Genomic DNA, 14,624 nt, shown 5'->3' on the forward strand with positions numbered 1-14,624 from the left:
ACTAATGTTGAAATTGTGACCGATTGACAGATGTTTGCTGTGGCCAGCCTCTTGATGTCATTGGTCAAGTGGGGGGCAGTGTTGATATCAGCTGCAGGTATCCCCAGGAGTCGACTAACATCAGCAAACACCTCTGCAAACTGAGCCCTGAGTCCATGTGTGGAGACCTGATTGCATCCAAAACAGATGAGACCAGGGGAAGGTTCTCCATTGTTCATGATAGAGACCAGAAGCTCTTCACCGTGACGATCAGAGATCTGACCATGACTGACTCCGGGGTTTACTGGTGTGGGGTCAGGACAGGGGCCATCAGTGGAAGCATGGCTCTGATCACAGAGGTCAATATACAGGTCAAAGGTTAGTTGATTTATATATGTATTATAATTTTACTAATGCCATCAATGGAAAAAAACATGTGGTGGTTGAATGATGTTTTATTTCAAATGACAGAGTCAAAAGAGCATAGGAATGGCTGTGCGTGTGTTTGTGTGTGTACGTGCGTGTGTGTCTGTGTGTGTGCGTGTGTGTGTTTGTTTGTGTGTATGTGTGTGAGTGTGTGTGTTTGTGTGTGTGTGTGTATGAGAGTGTGGATGTTTGTTTGTGTGTGTGTGTGTGTGTGTGTGTGTGTGTGTGTGTGTGATAACAACCTGGTCACTGTTTTATGTTGAGTGGCAGACAAATTGAACAAACAAGTTATAAATTCTGTATTACCACATGTACTTTTCACCAGCACCACCACCATCATCATTGTTATCATCATTGTCATCATCTTCTTCATCATCTTCTTCCTCTCAATCCTCCTCCTCCCCCTCATCATCATCATCATCATCACCATCATCACCAACAACAACAATAACAACATTGTTATCATCATCACCATTACCACCTCCATTGTCATCATCATCATCACTTAACACATTTTCCGTTGCTGGCTTGGCTGCTGTTGACCTGTGCTATCTTGCTTGATGAAATCAAAGCCTTTTTTAATGATTATGAATGCCTTGTTTAATGATTATGAATGCCTTTTTTTAATTAGTATTTCTGAGTAAATGTATTGGTGTGTTTTTGGAATTCTTCTGATAACGACTATGTGCGTGCGTGCGTGCGTGGTGCGTGTGTTTTAGGGATTCTTCTGATAACAACTATGTGTCTGATTGGTGTTGTGCTGGCAATGAGCATCGCTATCAACATATTGTTCAAATGCAGACATAAATATACACGTAAGCATCCTTATCTCCCCATCTATATATCTAGCCTGTCTGTCTTTCTGTTTGTGTGTTTGCTCTCCCTGTCTTACTTCATCTCTCTGTGTGTAGTTGTGTGTGTGTGTGTTTTTGCGTTCCACGTGTGTATTTGTGTTCATAATCTTGATTAAGTTATTTCTATATCCATTCTGCCTAATCCACAGCACCTACCTCTCCTAATGCCAGCAGTCCACATGAACAGAGGTGAGTGACAAGGGTTTATGGGAAATGTAGTATTCTCCTGCTGTAAGTTGTTTTGGAGAAAAGTGTCTGCTTAATGAATACATGTAAATGTAAATTAAGTTTTGCTGCATCCTATCTCTAGGATTCTGGTGACTATGAGAATAATATTCCTCAGGCTGGATCTCCCAGGACGAGGCAGAACCCCAACACCATCCAACCTGATGCAGTCTACCAGAGCCTGAACCCCAACACCACCCAACCTGATGCAGTTTACCAAAGCCTGAACACCAACACCACCCAACCTGATGCAGTCTTCAAGACCCTGAACCTCAACACCGCCCAACCTGATGCAGTCTTCAAGACCCTGAACCCCAACACCACCCAACCTGATGCAGTCTACCAGAGCCTGAACCCCAACACCATCCAACCTGATGCAGTTTACCAGAGCCTGAACCCCAACACAACCCACCCTGATGCAGTTTACCAGAGCCTGAACCCCAACACCACCCAACCTGATGCAGTTTACCAGACCCTGAACCCCAACACCACCCAACTTGCCATTTTTATGGGTCAACACCCAAATTGTAAATCCACTGAGTTGTAAGCTCAGAGTTCGGAACTACTGAACACAGAAGAATAAAAACTGTAAATGTTGTAATGCAATTCTGTAAATGTTGTAATGCAATTCTGTAAATGTTGTAATGCAATTCTGTAAATGTTGTAATGCCAAGCCATGTCAAGATGAGTATGAAGGAGGCTCATATATTCATATATATGTATATATATATCTGTCTCTCAATATCTCTCTCTCTCTCCTTCTCTCTCAAACACAAGCACACATATCTGGGTATGAAGGAGGCTCATATATTCATATATATATATATATGTATCTGTCTCTCAATATGTCTCTCTCTCTCCTTCTCTCTCAAACACAAGCACACATATCTGGGTAAGGGTGGAGAAGGGTCACTTTCTCTCTCTCTCTCTCTCTCTTGCTCGCTCACCCACAGAGGCATTTATCTTTCTCTTTCTAACCCAACATAGTCAACTTTAACACATTCACTGTACTTTTAAGAGCATAGCAAACAATTTCCCCTCATAACATGTATTCTTTCTCTTATGTGAATTAAATATGAACTGATCTTTTTGCCATTGCGTCAGCAAATTTGTGTGTGTGTGTGTGTGTGTGTCTGTGTGTGTGTGTGTGTGTGTGTAGGTGAGTGTGCCTGTGTGTGTGTGTGTGTGTGTGTGTGAGTGTGCCTGTGTGTGTGTGTGTTTGTTTGTAGGTTTTTTATACATGAGAGCAGGCCTAAATGAATGCACAGCTATATGCATTCATCACAAACGATAACTGTATAAAGAGATGATGGGCCCTATTTTAATGGTCTAAAACGGAAGTGTCTTTGCGCAAAACGCATTTCACTTTGTGGGCGGATCTCGGGCGCTGATGCTATTTTACCGGCGGGATATTTGACTGTTGCGCCCGACGCAAATCTAAAATGGGGTTGTCTGAAGTAGCTACATTAATCATGGGTGTGGTTTGGGCGTAACGTGCAATAAACCAATCAGAGCGTCATCTCACATTCCCTTTAACAACTGGCACGCTTGTTCCATAGCTGATTGCTATTATGGTGGCGTATTTGCCAGGCGCAGCCAGGAGCGTTCACAGCGCTATAATCACTGTTCAGTTGGGAACAGTTAGCTATTGATTTTCATCTTGACAAAATGTAATACAGAATTGTCACAAAGACATACTTTCCGATGTTTTGGGATCATTCTCACTGAATCACGAGGTTATGAATGCATGGTGATATATTTGCAATGTACAATGTAATCTAACATTACCTCTCTATAGACAATGCATATCTTCTGTCAGTTAATCTCTTCTCTCCCGTGCTGCCGCTGGGGCATTTGGGTTAAATGGCATCGGCATGCAGTTCAACATCACGTCTCCTTAAGTCCTCTAACATTTCCTAATTTATGTCATCAACACATCAGTGATTCGTGAAAATGTGTACGCTAGATTTATGCCTATTTTTTCACATGGACACCACACTGATTTCCCTCGAGTGGTAATATTTTTCTTTGAAATTATGTATGGTTTACAGAAATGGGAACTACACTGTATAGATGAGAGGAGCTAAGTGTGCGTTGCGCAACACAGGCGGCCAAGCAAGGGCTTCGTTTAAGTTGACCTAACTTTCAACTCTGCACAGTATCCCATTAACTGCGTGACAGTAGACTATTTACAATATTTTCTGTAAAGCAGAGTTTGTAAACACGTTATCATCAACTTAATTCACGCACAACATTTATTTGAGCAGGAGAGAGAATAACAATGAATGGATGCAGCAACTACAGAAATTGTAAAAAAATTGTAACCATACTTGCTGCTTTCTTGTACTATCTGTTGCTGGTTAACAGCACATGAAAAGCTGATTTAAGCTAATTCACTAACTCAAGACTTCAAGGCCATCATGGATATAAAACGTTTTTTGAAAATAACAAAAGGATGGAGGGAACATAGCAAAGCTTGGAGTTATTTCAGATGGGCTACAACAAGGTAGGCAAAATTATGGTGCTTAAAACCTTACACAACGGTAAATTGGAACAAAACTAAAAGTAACTTTAGCCTTTATAGGGCTGTAGCCTATAAAGTTGTCCAGATTAATAGGTCGTAATTAGGCGTTGTTGTAAAGATATTGCATGTAGATGTTGTACTATAGGCTACTAAATATTTAGGTCACCAATGCACGAACAAAACCGGGAAATGGACAAATATTATCAAGGCTTTGAATGTTTCCGTCTGTGCACGGGGGTGTCTGTAGATTGGTGTGCAACGCATTCATTCATGCAGGCCTGTGGTCATGCATGCGCCCTTAAAATAGCATCTGCATTTTCGCCACAGACTTTAGACCAGGGAGTTCCTGGTCTGTGGCGGAATTGTTTTCTGAAACTGCAAAATATCAACAGTGAACGTTTGCGCCGGAACACGCCCCGTCTTTTCGCTGAACCGCCCCCGTGGGCGCAATCGAATTCCCTAATTTACAGGCATGTACCTGTGGAGGGAAAATTCCAATATGCGCTGACTGCAAAATAGGAAAGACAAACGCGCGAGTATACAAAGTCAATTGCGCCGGGCCGGAAGATAGAGCCCATTGTCACATGGTCTAATTCAGGAAATCATAACTAAATAAATTGGCTGTGCTGTTCATCACTTCCTGTGACTGAGGTGTTGATGCCATGGTCACCCTTGTGCTGAATTTATAAATACATGTTTGCTTTTCCCCTTAAAGTGAGTCAGTAAGCATTTCACTGACAACCCTCCATCTCGTACCTGCATTTTACTGAACACAACACCCTGCACTATATAAGCTATATACATTTACTTCCTTTGATAAGCATGTGTCCAAGTATAGGGTGTTAGAAAATGGTACTCATTTACAAAACAATACCATTTCACTGCTCACCCTGCATCTTTTGCCACCATTTCACTGATCACCCTGCATCCTTTGCCACCATCTCACTGATCACCCTTTGCCACCATTTCACTGATCACCCTGCATCTTTTGCCACCATTTTTCTCTCTCTATCACCAAATAGTCAACTTTAGCACATTCACTGTTACAGTACATATCAGTAGGATTCTTCACTCATGACATTTATTCTTCCTTTTATCTGTTAGTACATTTGTGGACTGACCACTTTGAAGTGAAATGGCTGGTAATGTGGACTCACAGTTGCTGTCACACATTTGTGAGATGTGTTAGTTTCTCATAGCAACTACAGCGTAAATGTTGGTGTTGGTTGAGCTGATGCACACAGTGTGTGTGTGTGTGTGTGTGTGTGCGTGCGTGCGTGCGTGCGTGTTTGTGTGTGTGCGTGCATGCGTGTGTGTTTGTGTGTGTGTGTGTGTGTGTGCGTGTGTGTGTTTGTGTGTGTGTGCGTGTGCGTGTGTGTGTGTGCACAGAGAATATGCATTTGCTTCCTTCCTCTGTCGTCTAGAGGTGTTGAGGCCAGCTCTTAAAAAAAAACATGTTGCCATGGAACCTGTCCTTGCGTTTAGTAAATACTTCTCCATCTTTTGCCACCATTGTACTGAACAGAACACTCTGCCTGGGGGCAGCCGTGGCCTACTCCATGCATCTTATATATATATATACGTATACTTATACTTGCATCTTTTGCCACCAGTTTCTGTCTTGAAATGGTGGCCACTCTGGCCATGTGTCAGTCAATTACTCGATCTTAATCATGTCTTATGATTCAATTTTGAAATTAGTCAAGTCAAGTCAAGTCAGCTTTATTTGTAAAGCGTATTTAACATGCACAGAGTGCAACCCAAAGCGCTCCACAAACAAGACACATAACAACAAGACAAAAGATGCCGGATGAAGTGGCGTAGCCGCCAGCGTGCCCTTGACATCAAGACATGACAAATACATTTAAAAAATAACAAATACAAAAAATGCCGGACGGAGCGGCGTAGTCACCAGCATACCCGTGACACCCTCTCTGAATGTATGTATCTACTGTACCCAAGTGAGAGAGAGGAACCAAAAATAGTTCAGTGGGTTGTGCCAAAACTGATTGAAAAGCAGAAGTCTGTCTTTATCATCACACTAGCCTAAAGTCACTTTGGAACAGACGTGATCATTAAGACACGGTAAAAGGACCAAAATGAAGATGATGTGGATTTATATGCTGTTTTTGAGCTCAGGTAATCTATCTATCTATCTATCTATCTATCTATCTATCTATCTATTCTGTCTGTCTGTCTGTCTGTCTGTCTGTCTATCTATCTATCTATCTATCTATCTATCTATCTGTCTGTTTTGTCTATCTATCTGTCTGCCTATCTATCTATATCTGATTGTCTATTTCAATACTTCAAACTTGTCAATGGATGCTACTGCTGCTGTTTTATGGATCATTCCCCACTGTGGGAGGACAGCTGATAGATAAGTGTTCTCTTTTGAGTTGACTTTTTTCTCTTTTTTTACAAATGCAAACATAGTAGTGTTCCATTTGCTCTAGTGTGATGCACTTTCTGCTGGTGGAGGAAAGGAGAGCTGTGAATGTCGTGTTCTTTTGACTTCCTATAATGTAAAATGAAGTCACGATTGTTGCTAGGCACACAACACCTCCCGCATGCTGCGTTGATGATGGGATTCTTGTCATGTGCTGCATGCGTGGGACACAGATACCAGGCCTATTAGCCAGCTTGCCCCCTGCTGGTTATATACAGTATTGAATGAGTCTGTCAGAGTGCAGTCTCCTCCTTGAAGAGAGAAATGATCCTGCTGTTAATGTTTATAGGTTATTAATAATTTATTATACGGCTCTTCAAAGCAGGGGCGTGCAGAGACCTTTGAAGGGGCAGGGGCTTAAATTTAAAAAAAAGGGCACATGGAACAAAATTTTCAGAAAACGTGTTAACTTTATTTAAAACTTAATTTTGATTACAACCCAATAGAGAATATGGTGTAAACTGGAACTTAAGTTTTACATTCCCTAGCCTATAAAGCTTTAATCATCTGAACCTGAGCTGGACATTTTTTATTTTTTGCATTTAAATTCTAGCATTATGCTATTTCAATGATGATGGTGGGACAGGCTATTATATGGTTTAGCAATTTGCAACGTAGTCTAATGTACTGATAAACATTTGATACATTTTCATATGTATTCATTATGTATCAAGAAGAATGGGTGTAAATAGCAGACAGAGCTGTAACACATTTTTCTAATTTCTCTCCTTGGTTCTGAAAATTCAATAGGAGTGCATGTACTGTAGGCCTACTGTAGCCAGGGCACAGACAGATAGGTTTTTTCAGTTTTCATTAGGCTATTGTCTACACAGAGATCAGGCTATAAGGCTACATCTTATTGATTAAATGCAAAGCTAATTTTGATAGCCTAGAAATCTAGACGCACCCTAGCGGCAGCAAATATGTTATTGCCTAGTCTGGCTTGTCAGGCTATAATTTTAATGTTTATCACAGTGAACTACCACCATTAGCAAGCTGATGTCTTGCAGATTCACGTCCTGTGCGTGTGGCCACTGAGTGAAATGACGCGTAATGTAGCCTAGGCCTACTGTAAACAGAAAACGACGTGTGGAGTTGGGTTAGTTAAACAACTACAGTAGCCCAGGGTTGCCAACTCTCACGCATCTGGCGTGACACTCACGCTTTCAGCACCAATCCCACGCTCTCACGCACACGCCAGAAATGTCACGCCAAATCCATATTTTTTGTTGATGACTAGACTAGACCACAGCATTGTTTCTAAATGACAGGAGACGAGTTTAAGGCATAAACATGTTTTTAGACCAACAGCAGGTAGGTCTAATATCTGCCTAACGTTCTCAGCGCAGTTTTCTCTGATTGTTGATTCGCTGACTATTCCGATCCGCGACACCTTCATAGAACACGCTGCTATTTAGTCATATGAGGCAGACGGACACAAAGTGTGGCCGCCCGTTCTTCTCTGTTGAACTACTCACAAAGTAGCCTAGTCATCACACAGACATCACATTAAAGAACTTTTTCTCAACTTGTATACGGTGCTATAGCCGCTATTTGCTGTGATAAACGGCTCGCAAGAAAATTAACTTTCAATAAATAGGGTAATCATATTAGCCTACTCTACAGCTCTGCGCTAATCTCAATTCATATATGTGGAATATAAGTTTTCGTTCAACACATGACAAACCGTAAACCAGAATAAACAGACCTTACCGAACACAGAGGTGTAATGCAATCCCCTGTAGGCCTACAATAAGCCGTTCCAGAGTAATCCGGTTTTGAAATAGTAGCTTTAAGTGTCTTAAAACTGAGCTGTGCTTCCTCCATGTCTGTTGCCCCTTGTTCGTGACACTTTACTCTCAGCTCAGGATCCAGACCAGCAAGGAAGCGGCGAAACTTCTCCTCTTTCGTAGCATTTTTCCCATAGTCAGGGAATGCCTCTAGCACAAGTCTGTTGATATCAGCAGCATAGACAACAAGGCTCTCATGTGGAGCGCGAGGGCGGGTAGAGAGGTTTGCTTTGAAACGGTCCAAAAACTGTTTGCGACCAAAGGCTTCTTTAAGTCTCTCTTTAACAGTCTTATAATCAGCCTGGACTGTAGCAGGAAGGCTATCCCACAACAGGAATGCTGCTTTGCTCAAACGAGTTGGTAGAATTCTCACCAGTTCATAATGATACTCTCTTCCCTCATCCCCGCGATTTTCACACATTTCATTGTGCAATCATCTAATTTTCAACAAATTCTAGTCAGAGATGATAAGGGGACATTGTCCCAGGTCTGTTCTTTACTTTTAATTTTGTATCACAATACAATACTCAACATTGCCTCTGCAATTCTCTATTATATTATAAGTGTGCCGATTTTTACATAGAAAAGGCATTATATCACACTATTATGTAAACAACACCACCCTACAATACAACAGCAACCACAAATGTTACAAAAAGTGACGTTAGTTGTCTGTCTGTTTGTTTGTTTATTATTGTATTATTTAATTTTATAATTCATTATTTAATTAATTAATTAATTACACAACAGATTGTCCTGCAAGTCTGCCATTCTTCCAATGACATTAATTGCCTTTCCATTGGACCAGCAATTGGTCTCCTTTGGTCAGTGGTATTGTTAAGGTCACTAAATGAAGTGAACCTATGTTACCTGGTCCCTGTGCTCTAAAGGCCTTTTATTCATAAGGCCCTATGTTCCCAGTGTGTATCCTGGGACCTATGCTCATTTGGGTACCTATTATGTGCTTTATAAAGCTGGAGGACCCTGGAAACACACAATGCTTGACCTGGGGAACACAGGACATCTGTCCATGATACCATCACATATAAACCTGAGGAGCATAGGAGCCTGCTCTGACCTCAGTTATTGACCTAATCTAGTGTCAGAGGGGTGTGATGTCCACTATATTGCTAAATTTGATTAATTTTACCACTGAATTAAGTAAGGTTCTAAATGCATAATAGGAAGCATTCTGTAATTTTGACATACAATAGTGTGAGAGCAGATTCTTGAGACACTTGATCTTTATTTTTGATCACATGAAGCTTTGCTTATGGTTCGTCTGACTGGTCCCTATGGCAGAGGCCCTACATAAATGGAGGGGAATTGTTGGGAAAAGCGGTGGTGAATAATTTTTCTGGTAAGGTTGTCCATATTTACTGCAAGCCTCTGCATAAATTCAGCCAATATGCCTTCAGCAGGCTGACTGGCAAGTTGATTATACCCCCCACCACCTTGTTTATATGTGACATTATGTAATATAATAGTCAATAAGTATGATGATTTACTGTTTTTGAGGTGTGATTGTAATATCTGGGCAGTCAGTTAGATATGATATGTGCAGGAAGTGACTGAAAGTGAAATTAAAATAAAGAACAGCATAGAAAATCAGCTATTACAATAATTATGTATAATAGTGTGGTATAATGGATTTTCTACAGTATGTAATAATTGGCACACTTAGAATATAATAGAGAATTTTAGAGGCCATGTTGAGAAATGCCATGTGATACAAATGTAAAAGTAAAGAACAGACCTGGGACAATGTCCCCATATCATCTTTGAATGGAATTTAGTGGAAATTAGATGATTGTACAATGAAATGTGCGAAAATTCCTAAAATCGGACTATGTTGTTTCCCAACGGTCACAATTGTGACCGTCATCATGTTCACTCATGCTATGAGAACGCTGAACAAAGTTCATATATTTCAATTGCATCCCTCCATACTAGACACCTTAAAGATGATGTGTGCCAAAAATCTTTGTCCTATGTTTACATAGACATACTTTTCTAAGCTTTAGTTTGGGAGCTTTTGGGTGGACATTTTCTGGTCAGGGTGCAACCAAAACATAAGCAGCTCTGGTCATGTGACAAATTAAACTACACATTTGGCACTGCACATATTTAACTGAGACCCTTTCAGGTTTCTATTTTTGGGAGAATTGATAATTCATCCAGCAACAGTTTTAAAGGCAGAAGAACCAGATTTTTTTGTACGGTCACTATAGTGACCGTTGGGATTAAACGGGTTAAAATCAAATGAAAGTTCTCATAACAATTGCAATTGCAATTGGAGAAAAAAATGAAGATTGATTTCCCCAAAATAACTTTTGAGTTAATATATGAAATGTTGGATGATAAGGAGGAACAGACAGTCAAGCCGGAAAAGAGCGAATCTTCATCCAGGTGCTGTAGGCTAACTGGACTGTGTCTTCGGTAGATGTGGCCGCTTGCAGATTTGTCACTTTCTGATAAACTGGAGACGATCAGATACAAATATGCATGACATATTTGAATGTCAAAATTGTCTGTAGTACGCTACATGCACTGGACCATGAAAAAACCAACCAAAAAACAAACACCTGAATAGTGTAAATTAATTTCACGTGGGTGTTGAACCACTAATAAATTGAACTGATGCACCTGCTTGTGCTACAAACCAGCTGAAAGCATGCAGAGAAATTGACTTGATTTGTATGAATAAAAGAAGTCAGTTTGTTATTATGATTATAACAAGTTAACACGGCTGATCATGTTATCTGGCTAGTGTTATCTTTCTACCGTTGCCCAAGCCATTTAGTAGCCTTCAAAGTTTTACAAATGTTTCTCTGACTGGTTAGGCTGTGGCCACCCCTACCTGAAGTATCTGTAGCAGAGGCACAAGAACGCCAGCAAATAAATAAAATAAAAATGTGTTGCTTCATTTTGTATCCTTTTGTCCAGCCTATCCTTTCAAGAATTCAACACACTGGAACTAACAGGAGAACTCTTGTCCATATTTTACACAAACTTTGCATGCAGTCAAAACTCAGTACATACACTTAGGCTTATAGGCTATTAACATTAATGTTGCTGACATGTAAACATGGGTTTGATTAATACTTTATTTCTAATTTATCAACTAGTGCTTCACTTTTGGCGCAACAGGTTAATGCCTAATCATTGCTATTTTACCCTAGTCTACATGGGGTTCAATCCTTGCCCATCACAGTTTTATTTATGTATTTATTGATTTATAATCCAGCAATGCTTCCTCAATTTAGGCTTCAGATAGACAAGGTGCCCACAGACAGCCTGACCAGCAGTCAGTTAAACTTTTGTAAAACGTAACCATGATAGGCTACTTTGAAGGCCTACTGGCTTGGACAACTGTTGTAGCAAGATAACATGGTAGGTAGCCTTATACCACGATCAGTTGTGTTGGCTGCAACCATAAATAACATAATATAAAAGCTTTACTAACCTATAAATAAAAACATTCCATATTTTGTGTTGTTTTGAAGTGAACAGTGAGGGTGAAAACGTGAAAGGATTTGCAGGAGGCAGCATCATCATTAAATGTAACTTTAATAAGTTACAAAACAACAAAGATACATATTTCTGTAAGATGGATGCAAAGACAACTGTAAACACATGTCCATATGAGAGTATGTCCACTGAAAAAGACAAAAGATACTTTAAGTATTACAACACCACCAGCGGGACATTACAAGTTCACATCAAAAACCTCTCTGAGGAAGATGCTGGGCAGTACCGATGTGGAGCTGTCAATGGTGAGCACATCCCAGTGACCCTGACAGTCAAAAAAGGTAATGAGTTTATATCTGCTTTGGCCTCTACACATTTACTTACCAGTTATGCTAGTGTGTTAAGTATGTAGGCCTGTTGTTTTTTATTGTATTTAATTCAAAAGAGCATTTTTAATTCAAAAGACCATTTCCATGACTGTGTGTGTGTGTGTGTGTGTGTGTTATTGATGGAATTCTGAAATATTTACAGATGATTGCTGTGGTCAACCCATCTCAAAGACTGCTCCATTAAAAAGCATTGATATCAGCTGCAGGTATCCAGAGGAGTCTAAAAACATCAGCAAACACCTCTGCAAACTGAGCTCAGTGTCCATGTGTGCAGACCTGATAGCATCCAAAACAGATGAGACCAGGGGAAGGTTCTCCATTGTACATAATAAAGTCCAGAAGCTCTTCACCGTGACGATCAGAAATCTGACCAGGACTGACTCCGGGGTTTACTGGTGTGGGGTCAGGACAGGGGGCATGAGTGGAAGCATGGCTCTGATCACAGAGGTCAATCTACAGGTCAAACATGAAATTACAGGTCCAGAGCCACCACCTTCAAAACCACCATCAACTTCAGCAGCAACACCAGGATCAGCTAGTGGTAAGAGAACTTTGCTGTACAAACAAATCACCTATTTTATGTGTGGTACTATGCTGTGAGACATCCTATCAAGCTATAATGACCAATTCAGTGGAAAGGTCACAAACATCCCCAGGCTTATATTATTGTTCATATCATAGTGTAGTCACTCTGTGAAAGCCTCTGATATGAGAATCCCACGGACCATGCTTAAACAGTGTTGGGTGAAAATGAATGTGTTGTGTGTAGGTCAGCCTATGATTGCAGCTGTGTGTGGGGGTGTAGCTGTAATGGTGTTGACCATTGCTGTGTTCATGTACTTCAGATGCTGGCGTGCAAAAGCATCAGGTAAAGATCATTCATCCGTTCATTCATTCATCCATCCATCCATTAATTAATTAATTAATTAATTCATCCATTCACACATCCATCCATCCATTCCTGCTTTCAGTGCTTGGTCTGGTTGGGTTAATATGTGTGTGCTCGTCTCTACAGAGCCAGCCTCCTCCTCCAGCACGGACTCCTGTAGAGAGACAGGAAACAAGAGAGCAGTGAGTGGATCAACCTCCTCCTTTTTTCTTTTTCCTCCTCCTCTTCCTCCACAATCCAGCCTTGTCATTGCACTACCACACTCTTCTCCTCCTCCTCCTCCCTCTTTATCATATCATATGTTACTTCTCCTTATTGTAGCAAATTGTTTTGTAACAGTGCACTGATTGTCATATGTTGGATATATCTCAGTTGTACTCTTCCAATCATGAAGTTAATTTAACCCTTTAACTGGCCTGTTCAACCGTTTGGTAAGACGGCGGAAATACAGGACCGACGGTAATAGGGGGAGTTCCGATATCTCAGTTGTCCTCTTCCAATCATGAAGTTAATTTTAGTTGAGTGATACAGTATAAATCAACTTTATTTCTGTAACTATGATATGATGACCACTGTGATCAGAAACAAAATGGGAACATTTGACTGATAGAATCTCATGTCTCATGTCATTTGTGTCATCTGTGTCATTCTCTCAGCACCAGGTGGACTGTGTGTATGAGGAGATCCATATCATTTGTGTCATTCTCTCAGCACCAGGTGGACTGTGTGTATGAGGAGATCCATATCATCTGTGTCATTCTCTCAGCACCAGGTGGACTGTGTGTATGAGGAGATCCATATCATTTGTGTCATTCTCTCAGCACCAGGTGGACTGTGTGTATGAGGAGATCCATATCATTTGTGTCATTCTCTCAGCACCAGGTGGACTGTGTGTATGAGGAGATCCATATCATTTGTGTCATTATCTCAGCCCCAGGTGGACTGTGTGTATGAGGAGATCCATATCATTTGTGTCATTCTCTCAGCACCAGGTGGACTGTGTGTATGAGGAGATCCATATCATTTGTGTCATTCTCTCAGCACCAGGTGGACTGTGTGTATGAGGAGATCCATATAATTTGTGTCATTCTCTCAGCCCCAGGTGGACTGTGTGTATGAGGAGATCCAGGGAATAGGAACATTTGACTGACTGAATCTCATGTCTCATGTCATCTGTGTCATTCTGTAAGCCCCAGGTGGACTGTGTGTATGAGGAGATCCAGGACAGCAGCAGTCCAGAGGGCAGCTCACCTGTGGCGGAGGGTGTGTACGCTCTCGCCCATGCCCCCGCTGAGCCCTCGGACGACCCCGGGTACGCCACCGTCAGCTTCAACAGGAACCCCGACTGTCACGCTGAGGCCACCTCTACTGCCATGTCCAGGAGAAATGAGATGGCATCGGAATATGCCACTGTTATGTAAAAGCCTTGCAAATGATGATGAGTGTTTATTATTTTGTTTAGTACAAAGTACAATGTTTGTTATTAGATACACACATCATCACATCTGTGGTCATGCTAATGCTATGGATTTGGAAAAATATTTGAGCAGTTTTTTTTTTTCCTTTTTATAGACATTTAGGCCAATTCAGTATGCACTGGATTGTGTGTTTATCATATTTTGATATTA

At 40.9% G+C, this 14,624-nt stretch overlaps 2 protein-coding genes across 3 annotated transcripts in view; both read left to right on the forward strand.

Annotated features, from left to right (window-relative positions):
• The window catches only part of LOC143099230 (polymeric immunoglobulin receptor-like), a 4,686-nt gene extending 2,111 nt beyond the window's left edge, over positions 1-2,575 (forward strand). Inside the window, exons 3-6 of one of the 2 annotated variants that reach the window (XM_076262326.1) lie at positions 31-357; positions 731-1,220; positions 1,409-1,448; positions 1,570-2,575. In XM_076262326.1, coding sequence (XP_076118441.1) covers positions 31-357; positions 731-966 — 563 coding nt within the window. In that variant the 3' untranslated portion in view covers positions 967-1,220; positions 1,409-1,448; positions 1,570-2,575. The remainder of the gene's footprint in view (positions 1-30; positions 358-730; positions 1,221-1,408; positions 1,449-1,569) is intronic. The other variant, XM_076262327.1, reaches the window with a different exon arrangement.
• Positions 2,576-6,063: 3,488 nt separating this feature from the next.
• LOC143099228 (CMRF35-like molecule 8) lies at positions 6,064-14,498 on the forward strand. Its single transcript, XM_076262323.1, has 6 exons — positions 6,064-6,147; positions 11,754-12,059; positions 12,250-12,648; positions 12,877-12,975; positions 13,123-13,178; positions 14,187-14,498. The coding sequence occupies exons 1-6, from the start codon at positions 6,108-6,110 to the stop codon at positions 14,415-14,417; spliced, it is 1,131 nt and encodes a 376-aa protein (XP_076118438.1). The 5' UTR covers positions 6,064-6,107; the 3' UTR covers positions 14,418-14,498.
• Positions 14,499-14,624: the final 126 nt, after the last annotated feature.

This window comes from Alosa pseudoharengus, unplaced genomic scaffold (genome assembly GCF_046254945.1).
Source record: "Alosa pseudoharengus isolate Yale_2024_CS ecotype anadromous, Long Island Sound unplaced genomic scaffold, YU_APseudo_1.1 YU_APseudo_1.1_scf_25, whole genome shotgun sequence".
NCBI lineage: Eukaryota > Metazoa > Chordata > Actinopteri > Clupeiformes > Clupeidae > Alosa > Alosa pseudoharengus.

Bases quoted from the DNA above. Each gene is read 5' to 3' on its own strand.
- LOC143099228 (XM_076262323.1), top strand. From the start codon at position 6,108: ATGAAGATGATGTGGATTTATATGCTGTTTTTGAGCTCAG. The intron at 6,148-11,753 runs GTAATCTATCTA...GTTGTTTTGAAG, and splicing joins TATGCTGTTTTTGAGCTCAG to TGAACAGTGAGGGTGAAAAC. The intron at 12,649-12,876 runs GTAAGAGAACTT...TGTTGTGTGTAG, and splicing joins AACACCAGGATCAGCTAGTG to GTCAGCCTATGATTGCAGCT.